This window comes from Hyperoodon ampullatus (assembly GCF_949752795.1).
Source record: "Hyperoodon ampullatus genome assembly, chromosome: 11".
NCBI lineage: Eukaryota > Metazoa > Chordata > Mammalia > Artiodactyla > Ziphiidae > Hyperoodon > Hyperoodon ampullatus.
Window position 1 is genome coordinate 40,926,934 of NC_136924.1, and position 19,732 is coordinate 40,946,665.

At 40.6% G+C, this 19,732-nt stretch overlaps 1 protein-coding gene across 2 annotated transcripts in view; it reads right to left on the minus strand.

Moving 5' to 3' along the window:
* Positions 1 to 58: 58 nt before the first annotated feature.
* The window catches only part of SMC1B (structural maintenance of chromosomes 1B), a gene marked incomplete at its 5' end in the record, with an annotated part of 87,782 nt that continues 68,108 nt past the window's right edge, over positions 59 to 19,732 (minus strand). Inside the window, 10 exons of one of the 2 annotated variants that reach the window (XM_079715358.1) lie at positions 59 to 270; positions 1,619 to 1,729; positions 4,734 to 4,803; positions 6,906 to 7,057; positions 8,069 to 8,223; positions 8,724 to 8,880; positions 10,735 to 10,833; positions 14,406 to 14,559; positions 16,338 to 16,483; positions 17,354 to 17,495. In XM_079715358.1, coding sequence (XP_079571484.1) covers positions 169 to 270; positions 1,619 to 1,729; positions 4,734 to 4,803; positions 6,906 to 7,057; positions 8,069 to 8,223; positions 8,724 to 8,880; positions 10,735 to 10,833; positions 14,406 to 14,559; positions 16,338 to 16,483; positions 17,354 to 17,495 — 1,288 coding nt within the window. In that variant the 3' untranslated portion in view covers positions 59 to 168. The remainder of the gene's footprint in view (positions 271 to 1,618; positions 1,730 to 4,733; positions 4,804 to 6,905; positions 7,058 to 8,068; positions 8,224 to 8,723; positions 8,881 to 10,734; positions 10,834 to 14,405; positions 14,560 to 16,337; positions 16,484 to 17,353; positions 17,496 to 19,732) is intronic. The other variant, XM_079715359.1, reaches the window with a different exon arrangement.

The following is a 19,732-nucleotide window of genomic DNA, read 5'->3' on the forward strand; positions in this document are numbered from 1 at the left end:
TTTGCCTGGTAGCAATTAAGCTTTCTCATAAATGGCACACAGGCTGTCTAGCTTTTGCTCCAGAAGTCTGTACTCAAGAGTGGTGTGGGATTGAACGGCAGAGTGAGAACAATGACTGGCCCGAGCGCTGCGTGACTCTGCTCTTACAGCACAGGGGCATTCTGTGTCCTAACGGGCCTCCTGCTGTCTCCTGCTGCTTTCTCTGTCTTCAGTATCTGGATACTGAGACAGATCTAGGGTCAAAACTCGGCTGAACATGCAGTCATCATGCTGAAATGGAGAGAAGACAGTTAAAAGTCAGTTCCTTTACTTAGGGAATAAGTGCTATTAAATGTAAAATAAGAGCCATTAGATTTGCATTTAAAAAGGAACCTCCTTATAGCCACCTAAAAAGGTATTACTTCTCTGCATTTACATCAGCTTTATTTATTTTTTGTATTAATCTGGTAAAGGGTACCAGAACATGCCACCCGAAAATATGCCTCTTTTGCATATGCATTGTTTTCAGCCAGAGGCTACTGAAAACCAGCAGATGTAGGAAAAGCTCCAAAAACCAGGCACAAGTTTTCCTTTTGTAAAGGAAGTTTACATTTATGTAAAAGATGACACCCTTTCCACTCTTAACTCTTTATCAGTGGAGAAGGCACCTGAATCTGCAGAGCAAATCTGACTGAACAGCCCTTGTTTACTGTACTTTTCCTGGTCACCTTCCCATCACTTGCCTCCCTTGCCCAGAAGCCCCAAGACTCTCTTCCCTATTTTAGCCTAGGATGGTATATAAGTCCAAGTTCTAGCCACCCCTTTGAGTTACTCATTGCTGGGTGTACCCATGTGTGCACACATGATGCACATATTAATAACCTGTTTTTCTCTTGTTAATCTGTCTGTTCCTGGTGTAATTTACAGGGCCCCAGCCAGAGAACCTCAGTTGGGTAGGAAAAGATCTTATCCCTCTCCTACACTGGTAATGAGAATTTCCATTTCTCTCTGACAGCATATTTCCAGTGATCCCCTGACATTAATTAGGCACAGGAAGGGAAATGAATTTTTATCTTAGCTTAAAGGAAAACACAGGAAGTAAACCCTAATTGCCCAAGAATTGAATGATTTGAATGAGTTGCCCTGCTCCGTTAGCTCAGGTGAGTATTTTCAGTGGCTCAAGAAAGGTGTGTTTGAATTCTAGAAGTTACTGTACAACTTGGAACTTGTCAATTTCTTTGTGCTTTTTTTTCCTTTGTTAGTTTTGGAAGATGAATGGTTCCTTATTCTACCACAATGCATTTGTTTTTGCCTAAAACATTCAAACATTACAGAAATATGAAACACAATATCGACAACTTATTCTAAGTTAATATGTACTATATAAACAATTATCATACTGTTCTGCAATTTTCGATTTGCTTTTCAACTTAAAATATATCTTAAATTTCTGTGTACTGCCATGGAAAAATATCTGAGTAGTTACTGTTAAGTCTTATTTGATTAAAAAATCATTTAAGCCTATATTTCATAAACTGCAGAAATCAAGCAGTATCTATAGACTTCACTAGGAACTTATAATTGTGCTGTCAGGACTCTAAGGTGATTTTATTCCTCTCCCCCATTTACTTATCTTTACCTCTGGATAGATGCCTATCAGTGCATCAGCTTTGGAATATAACTCCTCTTTTAGGGAAATGATTATCATCTGAAACTGTTCCTGAGTCTGCTCTTTGATATAACTTGATACCTGGGAGGAAGCAGAAAGCACACATTTCATCAGTAAAGAAAGGCCTCGTTTCTTGAGGACAGTGATTCTGCATGTCTCTGAATCTGCCCATTATAGGTGACAAGGCACTTACTTCCCTTTCTTTTAATTCAGTAAATCCACTACAACTGCAGAAATGGAAATAGCTCAGATTGTAAAATAAGAGGTTAGTAAAAAAATATAAACCTCATTAACTCTGTAACTGAAAACTAGGAAGAATTTTTTTCATGAATAAAGCTCTAACTTAAGATACTATCATGTGAATATGAAATCAACCTTTACAACAAGATAAAACTACCACTCAGATATTTTATGAGGGTGAAGAAGGAGTGGTATTTAAACTTCCAACTTCCTATATTGCCAACAAAGCCTCAGGATGGGAAAAATATGGCGATTATATATGTATTCATAATCCATAATCAACTCATTTGGTTAGAGGGGAGCTCAACAGCTCCTTCAGGAGGCTTAATTCCAAGGAATGAGAATAAGAACAAGATAGACTGGATAGAAATGGGTCTTGGTGAACAAAGTACTCAGAATTTGGAGGATGATAAAGAACTTAGACTGAAACCACAGTTTAACAAGATACTTGCCAACTCCCTGGATCTCTCTGCAAGCCCAGAGGGTGTCTTCTCCACATGTATTGGTCCTGACTGCACCCAAGATACTAAGGACACAAGTTTTGGAAGCAGGAATGGCAGCTTCGGTTGAGAAATGAGTCATTAGTTGAGGTGAATGATGAGAGAGGAGGGGAATGGCTTTGGGCTAAGAGGCTGAATTCACAGAAGGAACTGCTGCATTAGAGGCAATGGCAGCCACTGTGATACAGGTCTTTAAAAAGTCTTGGGATATTGATAGAATGGAAGAGGAGATGGGATGCAAATAGGTAAGGCATGCCATTTTGCTAGGAGAGTTACCTATGATAAATGTTGGGCACCCTGATCACAAGAGGGGGTGGAAGCTCCTTCACAGTTGCTCATATTACATCACTGCTCATACTCAATTCAGCAACAGGGTGCCAGGAACGTAAATCTCAAAGGGAAACTGGAAATGAAGATGTTTTTAATACATAGGATAGGTGTAAATAGAAAAGAGTCTTAAGAAAGACCTAGTATGTGAAGATGCCACTAATACGAACATCTAAATTTTGCTAGAAGATATGGATCCCTTAAGTGCTACAGAGAGAAGGGGCAGTCCACAGTGATGGATCCCCACCCCCCAGACCACACACAAAGGGTATGGGATACAAAGTACTAAAATTAACCTTCTGAGGGGAAATTTCTCCCAAATGAGTGAGGCTACGGAGTCCAGTTAGCTGACGCACACTGGCTAGCATTCAAGAGAGAGAAATCAAGATTTTCTTTTCTTCCCCCAGTAATCCTGAAGTCTCTGGTAGGTCACAGAATGTGGCTCTTGCCTGTTCTCTACAAGGTTCAGGGGACTTTGGATTTGTTTTCTGACTTTTGTGGGTGTGGTGTTGATGTGCTATTCTTATGTATGCTATGACATGTTTAAAAAGCAAGGTCCAGGACTTGGCTGGTGGTGCAGTGGTTAAGAGTCCGCCTGCCAGTGCAGGGGACAAGGGTTCGAGCCCTGGTCCGGGAAGATCCCACATGCCGCGGAGCAACTAAGCCCGTGTGCCACAGCTACTGAGCCTGTGCTCTAGAGCCCATGAGCCACAACTACTGAGCCCGCAAGCCACATCTACTGAAGCCCGCACACCTAGAACACGTGCTCCACAAGAGAAGCCACTGCAATGAGAAGCCCGTACACCGCAACGAAGAGTAGCCCCCGCTCGCCGAAACTAGAGAAAGCCCCAACGCAGCAACAAAAACCCAACGCAGCCAAAAATAAATATTTTTTAAAAAGTATAAAAAAATAGATAAGGTCCTAGAGAGGTTTGGGTTAGATGAATACAGCCTGGGAAATCTGAAAGATGACATTGTTGCCTAAAATTAGAAGTTACCCCAGGCTGCAGCTCCTTAAAAATCCCCTGACTCTCCCAGGCATTACACATGAGGTTCAACAGAGTAAGAAATCAGGGAGGTCACTTTCAGAGACTCAACCTGTCAGGGTGGCACTCCAAGACTGAATACATCTCTCGGGGCTGGACTCATTAACCAAGCTCATAAGACTAAGGTATAAACCAGAATGCCAGTTTACAAATTAACAGAGATATCTCTGTCAGCATGACCAGAGCAGCCTCCTTGTAAGCAGCTGTAAATGCAAAGCCCAGTCATTTCATTCATCCATTTCTGGAAATGGATGGCTCTGGAAGTAGGACCACAACACAGGGACTCTGCAGGATGGAGCTGTCCCAGCCCTGGGCAGTGACAGGCACTGCCAGTGTTTGCCTCTATCCTTTGGTGATGTGTCCATGGTCAACCCCATTCTCAGGTCAAAAATTTACAGTCAGGATGTGTGGTCTGAGAGCCTGTCTCTCAGGTGGCTTTGTGTATCTATGCACTGATCTTTAAGGCTGACTTTCAATTGTGTCCTTAGTTCCCTCATGGTCTCAAATACTGAAAACAGTGCAAGTGTAGCAAATGACTGTATAAATTTTAATAAATGAAGGGAAGCAGAATTTTGAACTTTAATTCCTTTGGAATTTTATTTAGATATGTTATTTTTGGACTTTATTAAACACTAATTTGGTCCTGTTTGCCATGTGGCCTACTATTAAGGACCCTCTAGGTCCCAAAAACCTAGATTTAGGGAAAAGCAAGTCACCCAGTAGCAATGTTGTGGATCCAGTATGGTGATTCTCACTTGACTCCCCAGCAACTCATTGAGGGTCCCCTAAACCTTGAATGAAAACTACTACCCTGAATCATCTTGTTTTTAGATTTTTAACTTAGAAAAATCTATTTTTAACCAGCAATTATCAAATAAACTATGTTTGTTCAGGGCAAATTGCCTTCTGACTGCATCATGATCCTTGAATTATAGACACTGTACTGGAAATTAAAAGCAGAAAGGAACTTACTTTGCCAATGTTAGTATTGTCCAGGGCTGCATCTACTTCATCTAAAACAAAGAATGGAGCAGGCCGAAAACTAGAAAAAAATTATAATCGCTTAAGTTAAACTTTGTTTTACAAGACTTGGAGGAGAGGACTAAGAGTATTCAGGATAAATAAATAAAACACGTCCTTTTGGATGCTTTTGTCTACGTCACCAATGACCTCTATGTCGGTAAATGCAACGCTCAATTCTCAGTCCACATCCCAGGTGACCTTTGCAGATGGTACCAGGGGGCGGTCCTCCCTGTTCCTCTGACGTCAAGGACAACAACATGGTCTACGCCAGGTGCCTCAGTCACTGCTCCAGGCCCCAGTCTCCTACCAGCTCCTCCTCATCTCTCTAACTTCTTGACACTGCAGTGCCTTCGGGGCTCAGCGCTTAGAGCACTCCTCTATCTGATTAGCTCCCCTGGTGATTTCATCTGCTCTCGAGGTTTTAAGTATCTTCTATTGATAGTTCTGACCTCTCTCTTTAACCCTGGCCTCACGGGTCCAACAGCTTCCTCAACTCCATGTGGGTGTCTAGCTTGAACTCGTGCAAAATCAAACTCCTCACCTACCCCTCAAACCCATCCCTCCTGTGGTCCTCTCCGGCTTAGTGAATGGCAGCTCTTATCACTCCAGTTGATTAGGGTCCCTCCTACCCCGCGCCCTGTCTGCTCTCACACTGGTCCAACCCGCCATGATCCTCCACCCTGACTGCTACAGGAGTTTCCTAACGCTGTGCCTGCCACTGCTGCACACAGTCTATTCTCTACAGGCGCCAGGCTCACTCTGGCCTCAGGGCCTTTGCACTTGTTCCTCATGTCTAGAACATTCTTCCCTTAGAATTCTCCCCTAGAACATCCATCCACGTGACTTGCTCCCTTAATTTCTTCAAATCTTTGCTCAGATACTACCTTTTCAAATAGGCCTTCCCAGAAGACTTTTAAATATTGCAAACCCTTCCCTGGTACTATCGCCATTCCCTTCTTTAATTTTCTCTATAGCATCTGTCATTTTCTAATAGTCTCTATATTAGAGAATTACTTTACTAATACACCTTATTTATCTCATCTGTCTTCCTCAACTAAAATGAAGCATCTTTGAGGCAGGGAATTTGTTTTCTTCACTGCTGTCTCTAATGTCTATTTAAAAAAAAAATATTTATTTGGTTGCGGCGTGTGGGATCTTTAGTTGTGGCATGTGGGATCTAGTTCCCTGACTAGGGATCGAACCCAGGCCCTCTGCGTTGGAAGCATGGAATCTTAGCCATTGGAAGACCAAGGAAGTCCCTCTAATGTCTGTTAACACCACTTGACACACAGTAAATATTTAATAAATATCTGTTGAATAAATGGGATGGGGGTGACACCTAGTATTAGTCTTATTCTGCTAAGATTTACTTCACACAGGCTCCTGTTTAAGTTCCTGCCTCCTGTTTTTCCCAAAGTCCTCCTGCATTAATGGCAGTTTCTTTTCCTTTCCTCTAATTGCCAATTCCTTTTCCTTCTTGAGACCAGTAGAAAACAGTTGTAAAACTTTTATGTTGATCTTTCTGATCATGAAAATAGAGAGGCAGCATCATCTATACCTTAGTTCTTCATCTAATGCTTTGAATGTCAAAAGTTAATTGCCTTAATTTTAGCTAACATTTTCCCCCTTGCTTTATTTTACAAACGTAAGTGTCACCATCATCAGTGGAAACGAGGAGGTTAAACATTTTTTTCAGAAGAAATACTTTAACATTCCTTACTAAATAGCAGATCTCTGAATAGGGACAAGGAAAATACTATACAAGTTAGGTGTTTTTATTTTGTTTGGCTTTGTTGTTGGTACTGTGTTTTGGCAATCCTGATTTCACATCTGGCCACTTGATACTCCTTTTTCTCCTTTCTTTTCTATGAAGCTGGAATATTAGTAGCTACTGATAATAACAAACTGAATAAAAATCTGTCAAAGACTGATTTCTCTCTTAGATTTGCTGCCTAAATTGTTACAGGCCTACAGCATAACCTGAATTGTCTGGCTGAAAAAAACAGTTTTGTGTCACATACGCTAAATATGACTAAAGACAAGTAATTAACAGATCTTCTGTAGGAAGGTCTATTTGGTTTCTGCCCTGATGCAAAATCATATAGCTCACTGTGACCTTACCTGTGCACAGCAAACAGGAGAGCCAAAGCTGCCACACACTTTTCTCCCCCCGACAAATTATCCATTGGCATGAACCGTTTGCCTGGGGCCACACAGTTATAGCTAATTCCCTCCAAGTAAGGCTCTTCTGGGTTTTCTGGGCTAAGAAATGCCTGAAACACATGTTATTTATTTAGCAGCATCAGAAAAGCTATTAGTAAATTTCAACTTGGAATTGCAACAGAGTTTAACTACAAAATACTCTTGGTTAGATTTTCCTCCATTTTGATGGAAAAATATCAATGCCTGTAAATAATGTATTTAGCTCTATATGTAATCACAGACAGCAAGGGTGTCTGGGGCGGGGAGTAGAGGGAAAGCATTCTAACATAAAGGATAAGGCCTTCCCATCAGGCTGCCATTCAAAGCTCAGAAGCATATGCTGCAGTCTTACTAAAACAATCTTCATTCAGTTCTTTCATTGGTCCTTTCATCAAATCTTTATTGATGAATCGTGCCCTCAAGGAGTTGATGGGTTTCTTTTAGTCTTACTTTACTGAAAATGAGTTATTTTTGGTGGAAATTCTAAATGTATGATTCAGGATTACCTCAGTCATAAAAGAATACCATGAGAAAGAGGGAAAAGCAGATATATAAGATCAGATCTACATCTTTAGTCCACATTCATGTCCACAGTATTTGCGTGGATATTGATCATGGAATGGAGAGATTACCATTACAAGGGGCATATCTAGATTTGAACGTTGCCTTTAGTTCTTTCCCTCTCCTTTGTTACTCTGGGCAACTCCACAGACTCCAGATCAACCATTTTCCCCAGATCGTCTACATTACCCTAACTTTACTACAGAGACGGCTCTATAAAATCAAATTAGTACAGGTGACAGAATTCCAGAACTGAAAGAGAACCTGGAAACCAAATGATCTAACCCACTCATTTTGCAAATGAAGAAGCAAGACCAGAGAGATTCTGACTTGTCCAGGCTGGTTAGTGGTGGAATGAGTAGGACCTAGAACACAGGTCACTGCAATGACCAATTTTCATGAGCTGACTTTGCCCGGTAAGTGGGTCATTCAGATAGTGTGGTGGCGATTTCCCACCAGAAAAAAAACACACCACCAATAACACAAAGTTCCCACTCATATTTGAGGTGAAAAATACGTACTTGGGCACTGTTGTTTCTGCAGAGCTTCTTGTAGATCTGATCAATTGCAACTGAGATGTGCTCAAAACACTGGCTGAAAAGATTGTATCTCCTTTTTTTCACCTGTTCAAACTCTTGCCTACATATTCTGGCTTCCTTTCTGCTGGCCTCAAAAGCTAAGAGAGAATCAATGTTCTTTATTTTGGAGACCACCAAGGGCTTCTCTTATTTCAACTTTAAAGCATAAAATATTTTTTAAACTAGATTTTGAGTTTGGTTGTCTTGAGTAAAATCTACCTTCAAAACACCTCAACTGTTATTAATTCCAAGAAAATGACTTAAAACTGATGAGCCCTTTTTCTGGTAGGGCTGATTTTTAAATAATAATAACAAACTCCAACAGAGTATCTAATACGCCTCTTATGCTGGTATGAAATAAGACACTATTCTAAAATAATCAATACACCTGCTTTTAAATTACAGCAGAACGCTTTTCAAAAAGGAAGGGATTAGTGATTCAGTATTAAAAGTACATTACTATAAGATAACAGAGGAAAAAATATATATAATAAAAACAAAGGTACAGTTCAGGGGGGATTATTAGTAAATGTTACAGAAATCAAAGCCCCTAACACCCATGAATATGATCTTGCTAACAACTAAAGCTTAATTTCACCATCTGTGTACTCCTGAAACTTGTCTCTGACAGTCTTTAGCTTCTCCGGGGCTCTGAGGTTTGGGGCCGCTGTCCTCAGCAGAACCTCTTCCTGGGATGCTATTTGTTGCCGCAGGAGTCTAAGGTGGGCCTCAATTTCTTTATCAGATTGTAGAGCCTATTATTGGCAAAGAACAGCAATGGTTATTAGCATGCCATTGAGATCCAAACTACTAAGGTACAATAATTAGGCACAGGGCCCTTCGGGACCTGGCCCGTCTCCCTCCATGTCCACTCCTGCCCTCCTCTGCAGCCCTCTCTGAGTCTGCAGTGCGGTCAGGTCACACTGCTGTAGCTTCCTGAAGGTGGCTGTGCTCTTTCACAGCTCTAGAGTCATAGATGCTGCTCTCTTGGAATGCGCTGCACCTTCATCTTTCTTAATCTGGCTAAAAAAGTAACAATTCACGTATCACTTCATTTACTCATTCATTAAAAAATATTGATCATCTACTATGTATTAGACACTGAGGATTCAGTGATGAAAACTATTCTGTCCCTGCCCTTAAAGAGCTCACAGGGAAGTCAAGACATGCAAACTGGTGTCTGCAACAGCGCGAAACCCTCTACCAGGCAAGCACAGGTGTTATGGGGCAGGCAGAAGGGATCCAACCCACCTGGAGGGGTAACACTTAAGCTGAAACCTAAACAATGAGCAGAACTAACTTGAGTGAAGAGAGAAGGGAAAAAGTGATGTAGGCATCACCTTCCAGGAAAATTTTCTTGACCCCCCCCAGAGGGGGTTAATTAATATCTGATAAAGGTGACATTTTAAATTCATTGGGAAAAGAATTATTTAGAAGATGTTGAGTAAACTGGTTAACTTACGTACCTTTTAAAAAACAGATTCTTACCTCATACCATATATAAATTTCAGATTAATTAAATAGGTAAGTGAAAACAAAAAAAATCACTAACAAGAAGAAAATATTTATAAATATTTACTCAGTAATGTCGTGGGGAAGGACTTTCTAAATACGAAAGCACTGAATAGACTATAAAATAGATAAGAGCTTTATTCTGATTGCCAAAAGTACCATAAGTACAATGAAAAGAGCCCAACAAATCTAACAAAATATATTAGAAACATCTGAAATTAAAAGATGTGGTAGCTACTGCTACTTGGTGTCCATTCTCCATTTCTTCCTTTCTAACAGAGCCCACGTTTGACCATTTCTCCCTCATACGTCCCATGAACCCTGCTTGGTCTAAAGCTAAGTCCATCCCACCCCCAACAGTGATTGGTCAGGAATGAACATGTGAGCCAATTTAGGCCACTGTGATGAGAGGACAATTGGTAGAGCTTTGTGGAAAAGCCTTTCTTCAATCTTTAGAACAGCACCACTACAAAAGGCAGTCTCTCTCTTCTCTGAGGGTTGTGGTTGGGTGGCTGGAAGGCCAAGAAAGGCTACAGTCATTTTGCCCTCATGAGAGAAGCAGCTTCAGGACGAAGTCAAACCACAAAGCAAAATATGGCTATAGGGTTAAGAGAAAGAGTGAGAGCTGCTAAATTAAAGAGACCATGAAACTGAATTCCAGGTTTGTGCTCTGTAGCTGTGAAGGATTTGTCGCCTACTGAGGGTACTGCACTGGGACACAGACAGGGCAATTCAGGATGCTGGAGTATGTTGGCTACTTTTGCCTATTTCAGGACTTCTCAAAGACTTTATTATTCATTCTGAATCTCCAAGAAGGGAACAGACTTTCAAAACACTGACAGAAACTTTCCTTCTTTGGCAAGACATTTCATGGTATTGGTGTTCTACAGAACACACAGTGAGAAATGATGATATAAAAACTTTAAATATTTTAAACATTTTTTATGTGTAACCTATTTAGACTATTTCTTAAAAAACCATTAGGAAATCTACTTTCTCCCCTAAATTTATGCTCTATCATCTAAAATTATTCTGCAGTATTTAAATATTCACTATTACGATGAGCTAGTCATGAACAACAGAAATCTTTCAGTTACCTTCAAATCCTCTCTTAGAGAGCTGTAGTCTATCTCAATGGCTTCTTCTTTTTCATATATATCCATTGTTGCCTGGGTACCTTCTGCTTCAGGTCCCAACTGAAAAACATATGAAGCCCTTTCCTTGTTATCTGAAATGGTGATCTCCACTCATCTGTCTGTCCCAAGGCCTCCAGTTGATTGCCACCTCATGCAGATTGAAAGTTAAAACCCTTATGTTGGCCTGCAAGGCCACGATGGTCTGGCCTCTGCTTCCCCTTTAACTTCACTTTGTGCCAGTCTTCCTGGTACTCGCTCTGCTCCCACTACACTGGCCTCCTTGAACAGACCAGGCACACGTCCACCTTAGGGCCGGCACACTGCCCTCTGCCTGGACACCCTTCCCCTAGATGTCTGCATCTCTTCATCTTCTACCTTGTCTGCTAACCAGCTGCCTTCTCTCAGGACATCCACGGCCTCTGCATCTAACATTGCAAACTCTCCTCCACCAATACTCTCTATGCCCTTCCCTGCTTTATATTTTCTTTAGCCTACAGCATCACCAAATACGTATTTTATCTGTTTACCATTTTGTTTCGGTGCCTCTCTCCCCCCTAGTAGAATGTGAAGGAAGGGATTTTTGGCAGTTATACTCACTGCTGTGGTCTCAGTGCCTAATGCAATGCTGACAACATAGCAATATACTTCAATTTCAATATATATCACTCTGAATGGAGAGAGGAATAGGAAAGGAGGGACAAATACATGAGCACTTACTCAGCTGTAGGCTGGTCTTTGGTGTAATGCTGATACCAAAAACAAAGACTTACAAATTAAGAGAAAAAAACCCCTTTGTCACTCACTCTTTTCTAGATGTTCTCAGCTGAAACCCAATAAAACTACTTTTGGAATTAAGTCTATATTTTATGTAATATATTTATGTTAAAATTGTTCACAAGGAAGTGGGACTTGAATACAAAATGTAATACTGAATCCCTGAATCTCACGATTCCTGTTTATGTGATTCAACATCGTTATTTTGTATTAAGCTTCTATATGAGTCATCTGATGCCTTGCTATTCAAAGTGTGGTCAGTGGGCCAGCAAGAGCGGGCCTCACCTGGGAGCCATTAGAAACTCAATCTCTTAGGAAATAAGATCCCCAGATGCTTCATGTGCACAGTATGGTTTGGGAACCAGTGATCTGGTAGTCTTCCCCACAATAGAAGAATCTTCTATGAGAATCCTGGCAGATGTAGGTAACTTACCCTCTGTCTGCACACCTCCAATGGAAGGGAAATCTCGGGTTCTACCTTACAATGGCTGTAAGACAATGATTCCTTACAACTGTTGTAAGACAATTAATTCTATTCGGTGATCCTTGTCTAGCCCTCTGGAGAGACACAATTTATACCTAATGCCTTTTCTGTTTTGGGCTTTATACACTACCTTGTATAGCATCCCCATTACATGGCTGCTACTAGATGTCTTGTAAAATTTCAATCAGGGAACTCCCCACTAGAGGCCCTCCCTCTTTCTAGTAGGAAGTGTTCCCTAGTAGAAGAAATCTGACTCTGTCCTAAATCCCCCAGCCCTAGTATCCCCCTTAGGACCGGAAAGAACAAGTAAGGTCCGTCCTCTATGACAGACCTTCTTCTCTTCGAGGGATAACCATATTCTCCAAGCCTTCTCTTCGCAGCACGACACGGTTGGGGCCTTTTCACTATCATGGACACTTTACTCTCACAGAGCACCATGCTTAGCAAGCGAATGCAGTATCCTGGTGTGGCTTGATCAGCACAAAGTGGAGCAGAACTATCACTTTTTCTTTTTAGATAATGATCCACTATGAATCCGGCCTAAGGTATTAATACCTGCTTTGAAAGAGCCCACTATGAATATGAAAGTCGTTCATGCTAATAAACAATTTCACACTCACGGTGGGCATGTTGGAGAATACTTATGAAAGTTCACACTAACTGAAAGAACAATAGGACCAAAGCAGCGCAGGAGTACTTAACCAACAGCATTTACCTAGATGTCAGTCATTAAAACTGCTTCTTCTCTGCACTATTCTATGACGAACCTCTTCTAAAATTACACTGCCTTTTAAACAGACTTTCCATTTCTCTCTATATTATTGTGAGTACTGTTTTTCTGCTCCCATCCACTTCTGCTGTTACAGATGCCTCCCCTTCCCTCTCTCTGCACCCTTAAGAGCAGACACGTGGCCCTGAATGAACCAGAGTTCTTCCCCAGGATTCTTCTGAGAGGGGGCAGGGAAGAGGCGTCTTTCCCCTCTGGTCAAAGCTGGTGGCTACAGCTGCAGCCCCACGAGGAAAGCTGATCTGAAAAAATAAAGGCAATACATACTGAGCCAGAAAGAGTTCTTGACAGTGTTCAAATTCCTGGACCGAGTCACGTGTGAGACTGCCTCCATTCCAGCCCTAGCCCTTTACCTGCCTTTTCCCCCTTTAAAGCCATCTGAGTGGGGTTCAGGACACTTGTGTCCAGCAAAGGGTCTTCTCCTTTCCTTATCCTTTCCTTACCTTCTATCTGGGATGTGATCTCTGCTAAAATAGAGAAAAAAGACTTTTGGCCGAGCTGCGCAGCTTGCGGGATCTTAGTTCTCCATCCAGGGATCGAACCCAGGGGCCCGGCAGTGAGAGCACCGAGTCCTAACCACTGGACTGCCAGGGAATTCCCAAGAAAAAGGATGTCTGAGTATAATATCACACCAGAATTACGCTATGAGAAGTGGTCAATATGAGCAAGAGAAAAATTGTTTTATAGTTACTTCAAATTGAAGAACCCAAAGGACTGAAGGCCTCTTCTGGAGTAGAAATTGGATGGAAATGCATGGATTTCTGACTGGGGGCAGAGCAGAAAGGGGAGGAGGGATGTGGAAGGGAGACCACAGAGATTCACTAAAGAACTCAGAGATAATCTGAGAGGTAAAAGAAATAACTATTTTCACCATCCTCTGGATTGGCTAACAGTAAGATATTCTTCCTGAACTGTATAGTCATATCTTTCTTAACATGAGTGACAGAACTAAGGGTGTATAAACTTCCAGCCAGCCTAAAGAGTACTGTGTGATACAAATGTGACGAGGAAGAAAGGAAAGAGGCAAACAGAGAAACGTCCACCGCTGGCCGACGCTGGTCTCGCCCTCTGGCTCCGTGGGGCCTGCTGTTGCCTCCCCCACACTCTCACCACCTGGACAGACTCAGTAAGGCACGTTTCTGCTGAGAACCACCTCAGGTTGTTGGTGAAGGTGCAGAGCAAGACCCCTCCACACACCGCGGACAACGTTACCAGAGTACAGAGAAGTGCTCACGCCAGCAGGCCACTGGCACCTGGCCTGAGGCTCACACCGCCTCCCCAGCGCCCCTAACTCCAACAGGTTCAAGTCTCTGACCCCTCTTGGGCATCTGTGCACAGGTAAGAGACTCTGGTCCATCCTGTGGGGCTCAAAGGACAAGAGAATTAAGAGAACTGCACAAAATGCCCAGCCCTCTGGCATGAGGACCATCCTGCCCTTTTTTCCCTCCTAGAGACGTTTTTTCTACCCCTAAAGGAGCTTCAGAACAAGAGGAAGAATCTGCATAGATGCAACTTCACTAAGCAGCCAAAGGCCTTACATTAAGTTCCACACAACTGCACATATTTTAAAATCATTTGCTAGAATACCTCCACTTCAATGATGTCATCCAGTGACCCCAACAAAAGAATTATTTCAATGTTTTGAACTTTGCAATCAAGCAACATGTTATGTTTCTCTAATCGCTTCTGTTCCAGAGAAGTTTGAAGGAGTACAACTTCTTTTTGCCGTTTTCCCACTTCCCTGTAAATACACAGATATGAAAAAGTGATTGTATTTTACTAATTATGTAAAGTTGCACCAAGGAAGAAAAATATGTTATAAACTAACTTGAAAAAAAAAAGATTTTTTCTTATGAGTGCTGTTAAGTTGCAGAGTTAGCCCATGGATGCTTGTAATTTAAACTTTAACACTCCTGGCAAAGGCCATGAATATAATCCAAGGGAGGATTTTCAATAATAAACATTATTACTTTAATCAGGCTAGCACCAATATAGTGCTTTCCTAGTTACCTTATTTTTGTTTTAATTAATTAATTATTTTATTTTTGGCTGGGTTGGGTCTTCATCGCTGCGCGTGGGCTTTCTCTAGTTGCAGCGAGCAGGGGCTACTCTTTGTTGCAGTGCGCAGGCTTCTCATTGCAGTGGCTTCTCTTGTTGCGGAGCACGGGCTCTAGGCACGCGGGCTTCAGTAACTGTGGCACACGGGCTCAGCAGTTGTGGCTCGCGGGGTCTAGAGTGCAGGCCCAGTAGTTGCAGCACGCGGGCTCAGTAGTTGTGGCTCGCGGACTCTAGAGTGCAGGCTCAGCAGTTGTGGCACGCGGGTTTAGTTGCTCCGCGGCATGTGGGATCTTCCCAGACCAGGGATAGAACCCGTGTCCCCTGCATTGGTAGGCGGATTCTTAACCACTGCGCCACCAGGGAAGCCCTACTTACCTTATCTTTAAATCTTACAATTTTTCAAGCTGCATTTCTCTTTCAGTATAAGTTCTACATTTTAGAACATCAAACCAAGAGAAAGAGTCTCTTAGCAAGAGAAATGTCTTACCAGTTAAGTCATTATGCACCTGACAGTCTCAACTTTTTTTTACTACCACCACTAATGTAATGCCTTCTATCTTACTGAGGGCTTGGGAGTTTTACCAGTTGAAACAAGGTGGGACTTTAAAGAGGACCCAGAAGAAGGACCAGAAATAAAATTTAAAAAATTAAGAATTATATGGTTTTAAAAAATCTGATGACAGAGATATGGTTCTGTTTAAACTAGATACGAGTTAAAAAAAAATCAAGAGTAAATGAACTTAATTCCACTCAAAAATTTTAGACAAAGAATTTTCTGGCTCTATCTTGAAATACTAAAGGTCTTTGAACATTGTGGGAAATTGTGAAATGCCAAGAGGTTGAGCAAAAAACAGAGCTCATTCCATCTGATCACTTATGTTTGTGTCAGTCACACAGGAAAGCAGATGTCATTGTGGTGCAACAAGCCAGCTGACTCAAAGTGTTATTGGTCATCATCACGGCAAACATACCTGCTTATCGTGTACCAGGTACTGTTCTAAGTACCATATGAACACTCACTCATTTAATCCTTACAACTATTCTATGAGGTAGGCACTATTATTATCCCCATTTTACTGATGAGAAAACGAAGGCACAGTAAATAAGCGGCAAAACTGGGGCATGGAACCATGCAGTGTAGTTCCAGATTCTGCGCCTCACCTGCTATGCTTTGTCACACAGACAGACTAGCAGGAGACTCCCCAACAGGAAGGTACTGGTGTCAAGGGGATTTAGGGTAAGGAACTCTTTATATAGGTCCATGTTTTCACGCACTAAAAGGAACTATTCACTCTAAACAACTAACCACCTCTCTTGGTTTTCCCCCAAACTGCAATGCTTGATAGGTGTGATGTGGGACCAAAAGCAACAAAGGGTGTATATTCAAATAATAAAACTTCCTATAATAAATTTCAAATTGATGGTAAACATCTTTTAAACTCTGATAAACTTCTTAGTCACCTATCAACAGCCAAAAACTTCTTCCGTTCCTCTTCAATTTGAGTTTGGACTTTCTCAGTGTTGGTATTCTGAGTGACAAGTATGTCCTTAAGTTGCTGCCGTTTCTCCATGAGTTCATCCACAACTTTCAGACAATTTTCTTCAGCCTGAATGGAGATGATTTACATTGTAGATTTACCATCTTCTACATTAATAAGGTCAATAGATCATTTTATTATTAATACAACAAAACCAGCCATTCCAAGGTAAACCCCTATCCTGTAGGCTGCCTGAACCTCTATCACAGAACATGATCCACCCTTGTTTACACTTCCGGGTAAATCACTACCTACCTCTCTCTTTTACTTTGGATTCATTTCTCAGCTTGCTGCCATCTGACTTCTGTTTCCACTGTCCAGTGAAAATGTTCTTGCTACGATGACCTCTTAATTGGCAATCTTCCAGATTTTGACCTCTTGAAAATTGACATTTTCCAGACTTTACCTTTTCGACAACTTTCCTCACTTCCTTCTCCCTCCCTCTCTGGGGCTTCTGTAACACCACCCCTTCTGGCTCTCTTCATAACCTATGTGGCCTCCACTTGCAGAACTCCATCCTCGCCCCACTGCTCTTCACTGCCTTCCTCTCTGGTTAGAGCCTCACCCACTCTCATATGGATTCAGTTTACTCCCCTAAACCGGCCTAGACTTCTGTTATCTACGTCCTCTCTAACTACCTGCTGGAAATTGCTATTTAGATGTCACACAGGGAAGTCATGCTCCACAGGTCCAGAATTTTCTCTCCTTAATCTCTCCTATCCACCAATCACCCAAGTTAGAATTCAGGACTCACCGTGTCACACCCCTCCCAACATCTAATAATTCATGAAGCTGTGTGGACTGTACTTCAAGTATTTCTCAAATGTGTACCCTGCCCCCACCTTCTATCACTATTAGAATTTTTCAGGAACTCAACGAATGTTTAATCATGGAAGAAAGTCATCATTTCAATGACTTCAGCCACCCATCATTAATTACCTTCTTTAGCTTATCGACGTCTTCTCTACCTTTCTGGATAGTTTCTTTTAATGTGTTAATCTTATTCAGTTTTTTCTTCAGCTGATTGCGACTATATTCAAGTTGAACATTAAGCCGAGTATTTTGTTTCTCAAATTCTAATCTAGTATAATAAAGTCAAGCATTACAAGTGGTAAACAGAGTCCTTCAATTATTTTTTAAACTCTATTTTAGTTTTTATTATGGAAAATTTCAAACAAATACAAACATAAAAGGAATACTATAATGAATTCCCATATAGCTATCACCCAACTCTTATAAGTATCAATTCATGGTCAATCTTGTTTTATCTATAATCCCACTCATCACTCCTTCCCACCACTGGATTATCTAAAGCAAATTTCAGACATCATATAATTTCATCTATAAATATTTTAACATGTATCTCCAAAAGTGAAGTGATTTTTAATACATAACCATAAACTACTATAGGTAGAAATGATAATAACATCCTTAATATCAAAATGCTATCACTGCCAAATTTCCTGGGTCTCATTAATTAAAAAAAAATGCATCAGGATTCATACACTGCATATGAATATGTTTCTTAAATCCTTTAAAATCTATAGTTTCCTTCCCTTATCTTTTTCTTTAAGTAACAATTTATATGTTTATTCTTATTTAATTAGCCAATCAGTCTTTTCAAATAGCTATTCATTCACAAACTCCAAACTTGGGAATTTAAGAACAAGTTCCTTCCTGATGTACTTTCCTACTTTGCTAGCTTCATAAAGTCCCCACAAAGAATTCCAGGATCAAAAAGACAGTCTCTTCAACAAGTGATGCTGGGAAAACTGGACAGCTACATGTAAAAGAATGAAATTAGAACATTCTCTAGCACTATATACAAAAATAAACTCGAAATGGATTAAAGGCCTAAATGTAAGACCAGAAACCATAAAACTCCTAGAGAAAAACATAGGCAGAACACTCTTTGACATAAATTGTAGCAATATTTTTTGGATCTGTCTCCTAAAGCAAAGGAAAGAAAAGCAAAAATAAACAAATGGGACCTAATTAAACTTGAAAGCTTTCGCACAGCAAAGGAAACCACTGACAAAAGGAAAAGGCAACCTACGGAATGTGAGAAAATATTTGCAAATGATATGGCCGATAAGGGGTTAATATCCAAAACATCCAAACAGCTCATACAACTCAACATCAAACAAACAACCAGATTAAAATATTGGCAGAAGATCTGAATTGACATTTTTCCAAAGAGGAAATGCAGGTGGTCAACAAATACATGAAAAGATGCGCAACACTGCTAATCAACAGGGCAATGCAAATCAAACCCACAATGAGGTATCACCTCACACCTGTCAGAACAGCTATCATTAAAAAGAACACAAATAGCAAATGTTGGCAAGGATGTGGAGAAAAGGGAACCCTTGTACACTGTTGGTGGGAATGTAAATTGGTGTAGCCACGGTGGAAAATAATATGGAGATTTCTCAAAAAAACCCACTAAAAATACAACTACCATATGACCCAGCAATTCCACTTCTGGGTACATATCTGAAAAAACAAAAACTCTAATTCGAAAAGATACATGCACCCCAGTGTTCATAGCAGCATTATTTACAATTGCCAAGATATGGAAGCAAACGAAGTGTCCATCAACAAATGAATGGATAAAGAAGATGTGGTTTATATATACAATGGAATATTACTCAGCCATAAAACAACAAAATTTTGCCATTTGCAACAACATGGATGGACTTGGAGGGTATTATGCTAAGTGAAATAAGTCAGAAAAAGACAAATACTGTATAATATCACTTATATGTGGAATCTAAAAAATACAACAAACTAGTGAATATAACAAAAAAGAAGCAGACTCATAGATATAGAGAAGAAACTAGTAGTTACCAGTAGGGAGAGGAAAGGGGGGAGGAGCAATATAGGGGGAGGGGACTGAGAGGTGCAAATTAGTAGTTATAAAATAAGCTACAAGGATATATTGTATAACACAGGGAATATAGCCAATATTTTATAAAAACTACAAATGGAGTATAACCTTTAAAATTTATGAATTAATATATTATATACCTATAACATATAATATTGTACATCAACTATAACTCAGTAAAAAAGCCATATCTCTAAAAAAAAAGAATTTCAATATCAACTGTAGCTCATACTTTCTCTACCCACTCTCCCTTACATAGCCTGCTAATAGAATCATTCATTTAAGAAACATTTTAAAGCACTAATTGTATCAGATACTGTGCTAAATACTAGTAATACAAAGGCAACAACAATAATGATAAAAACAAAGAGTCGTATTTAATGAGAGGTTACTATATGCCAGACACCGTTACAAATGCTTTTACATGA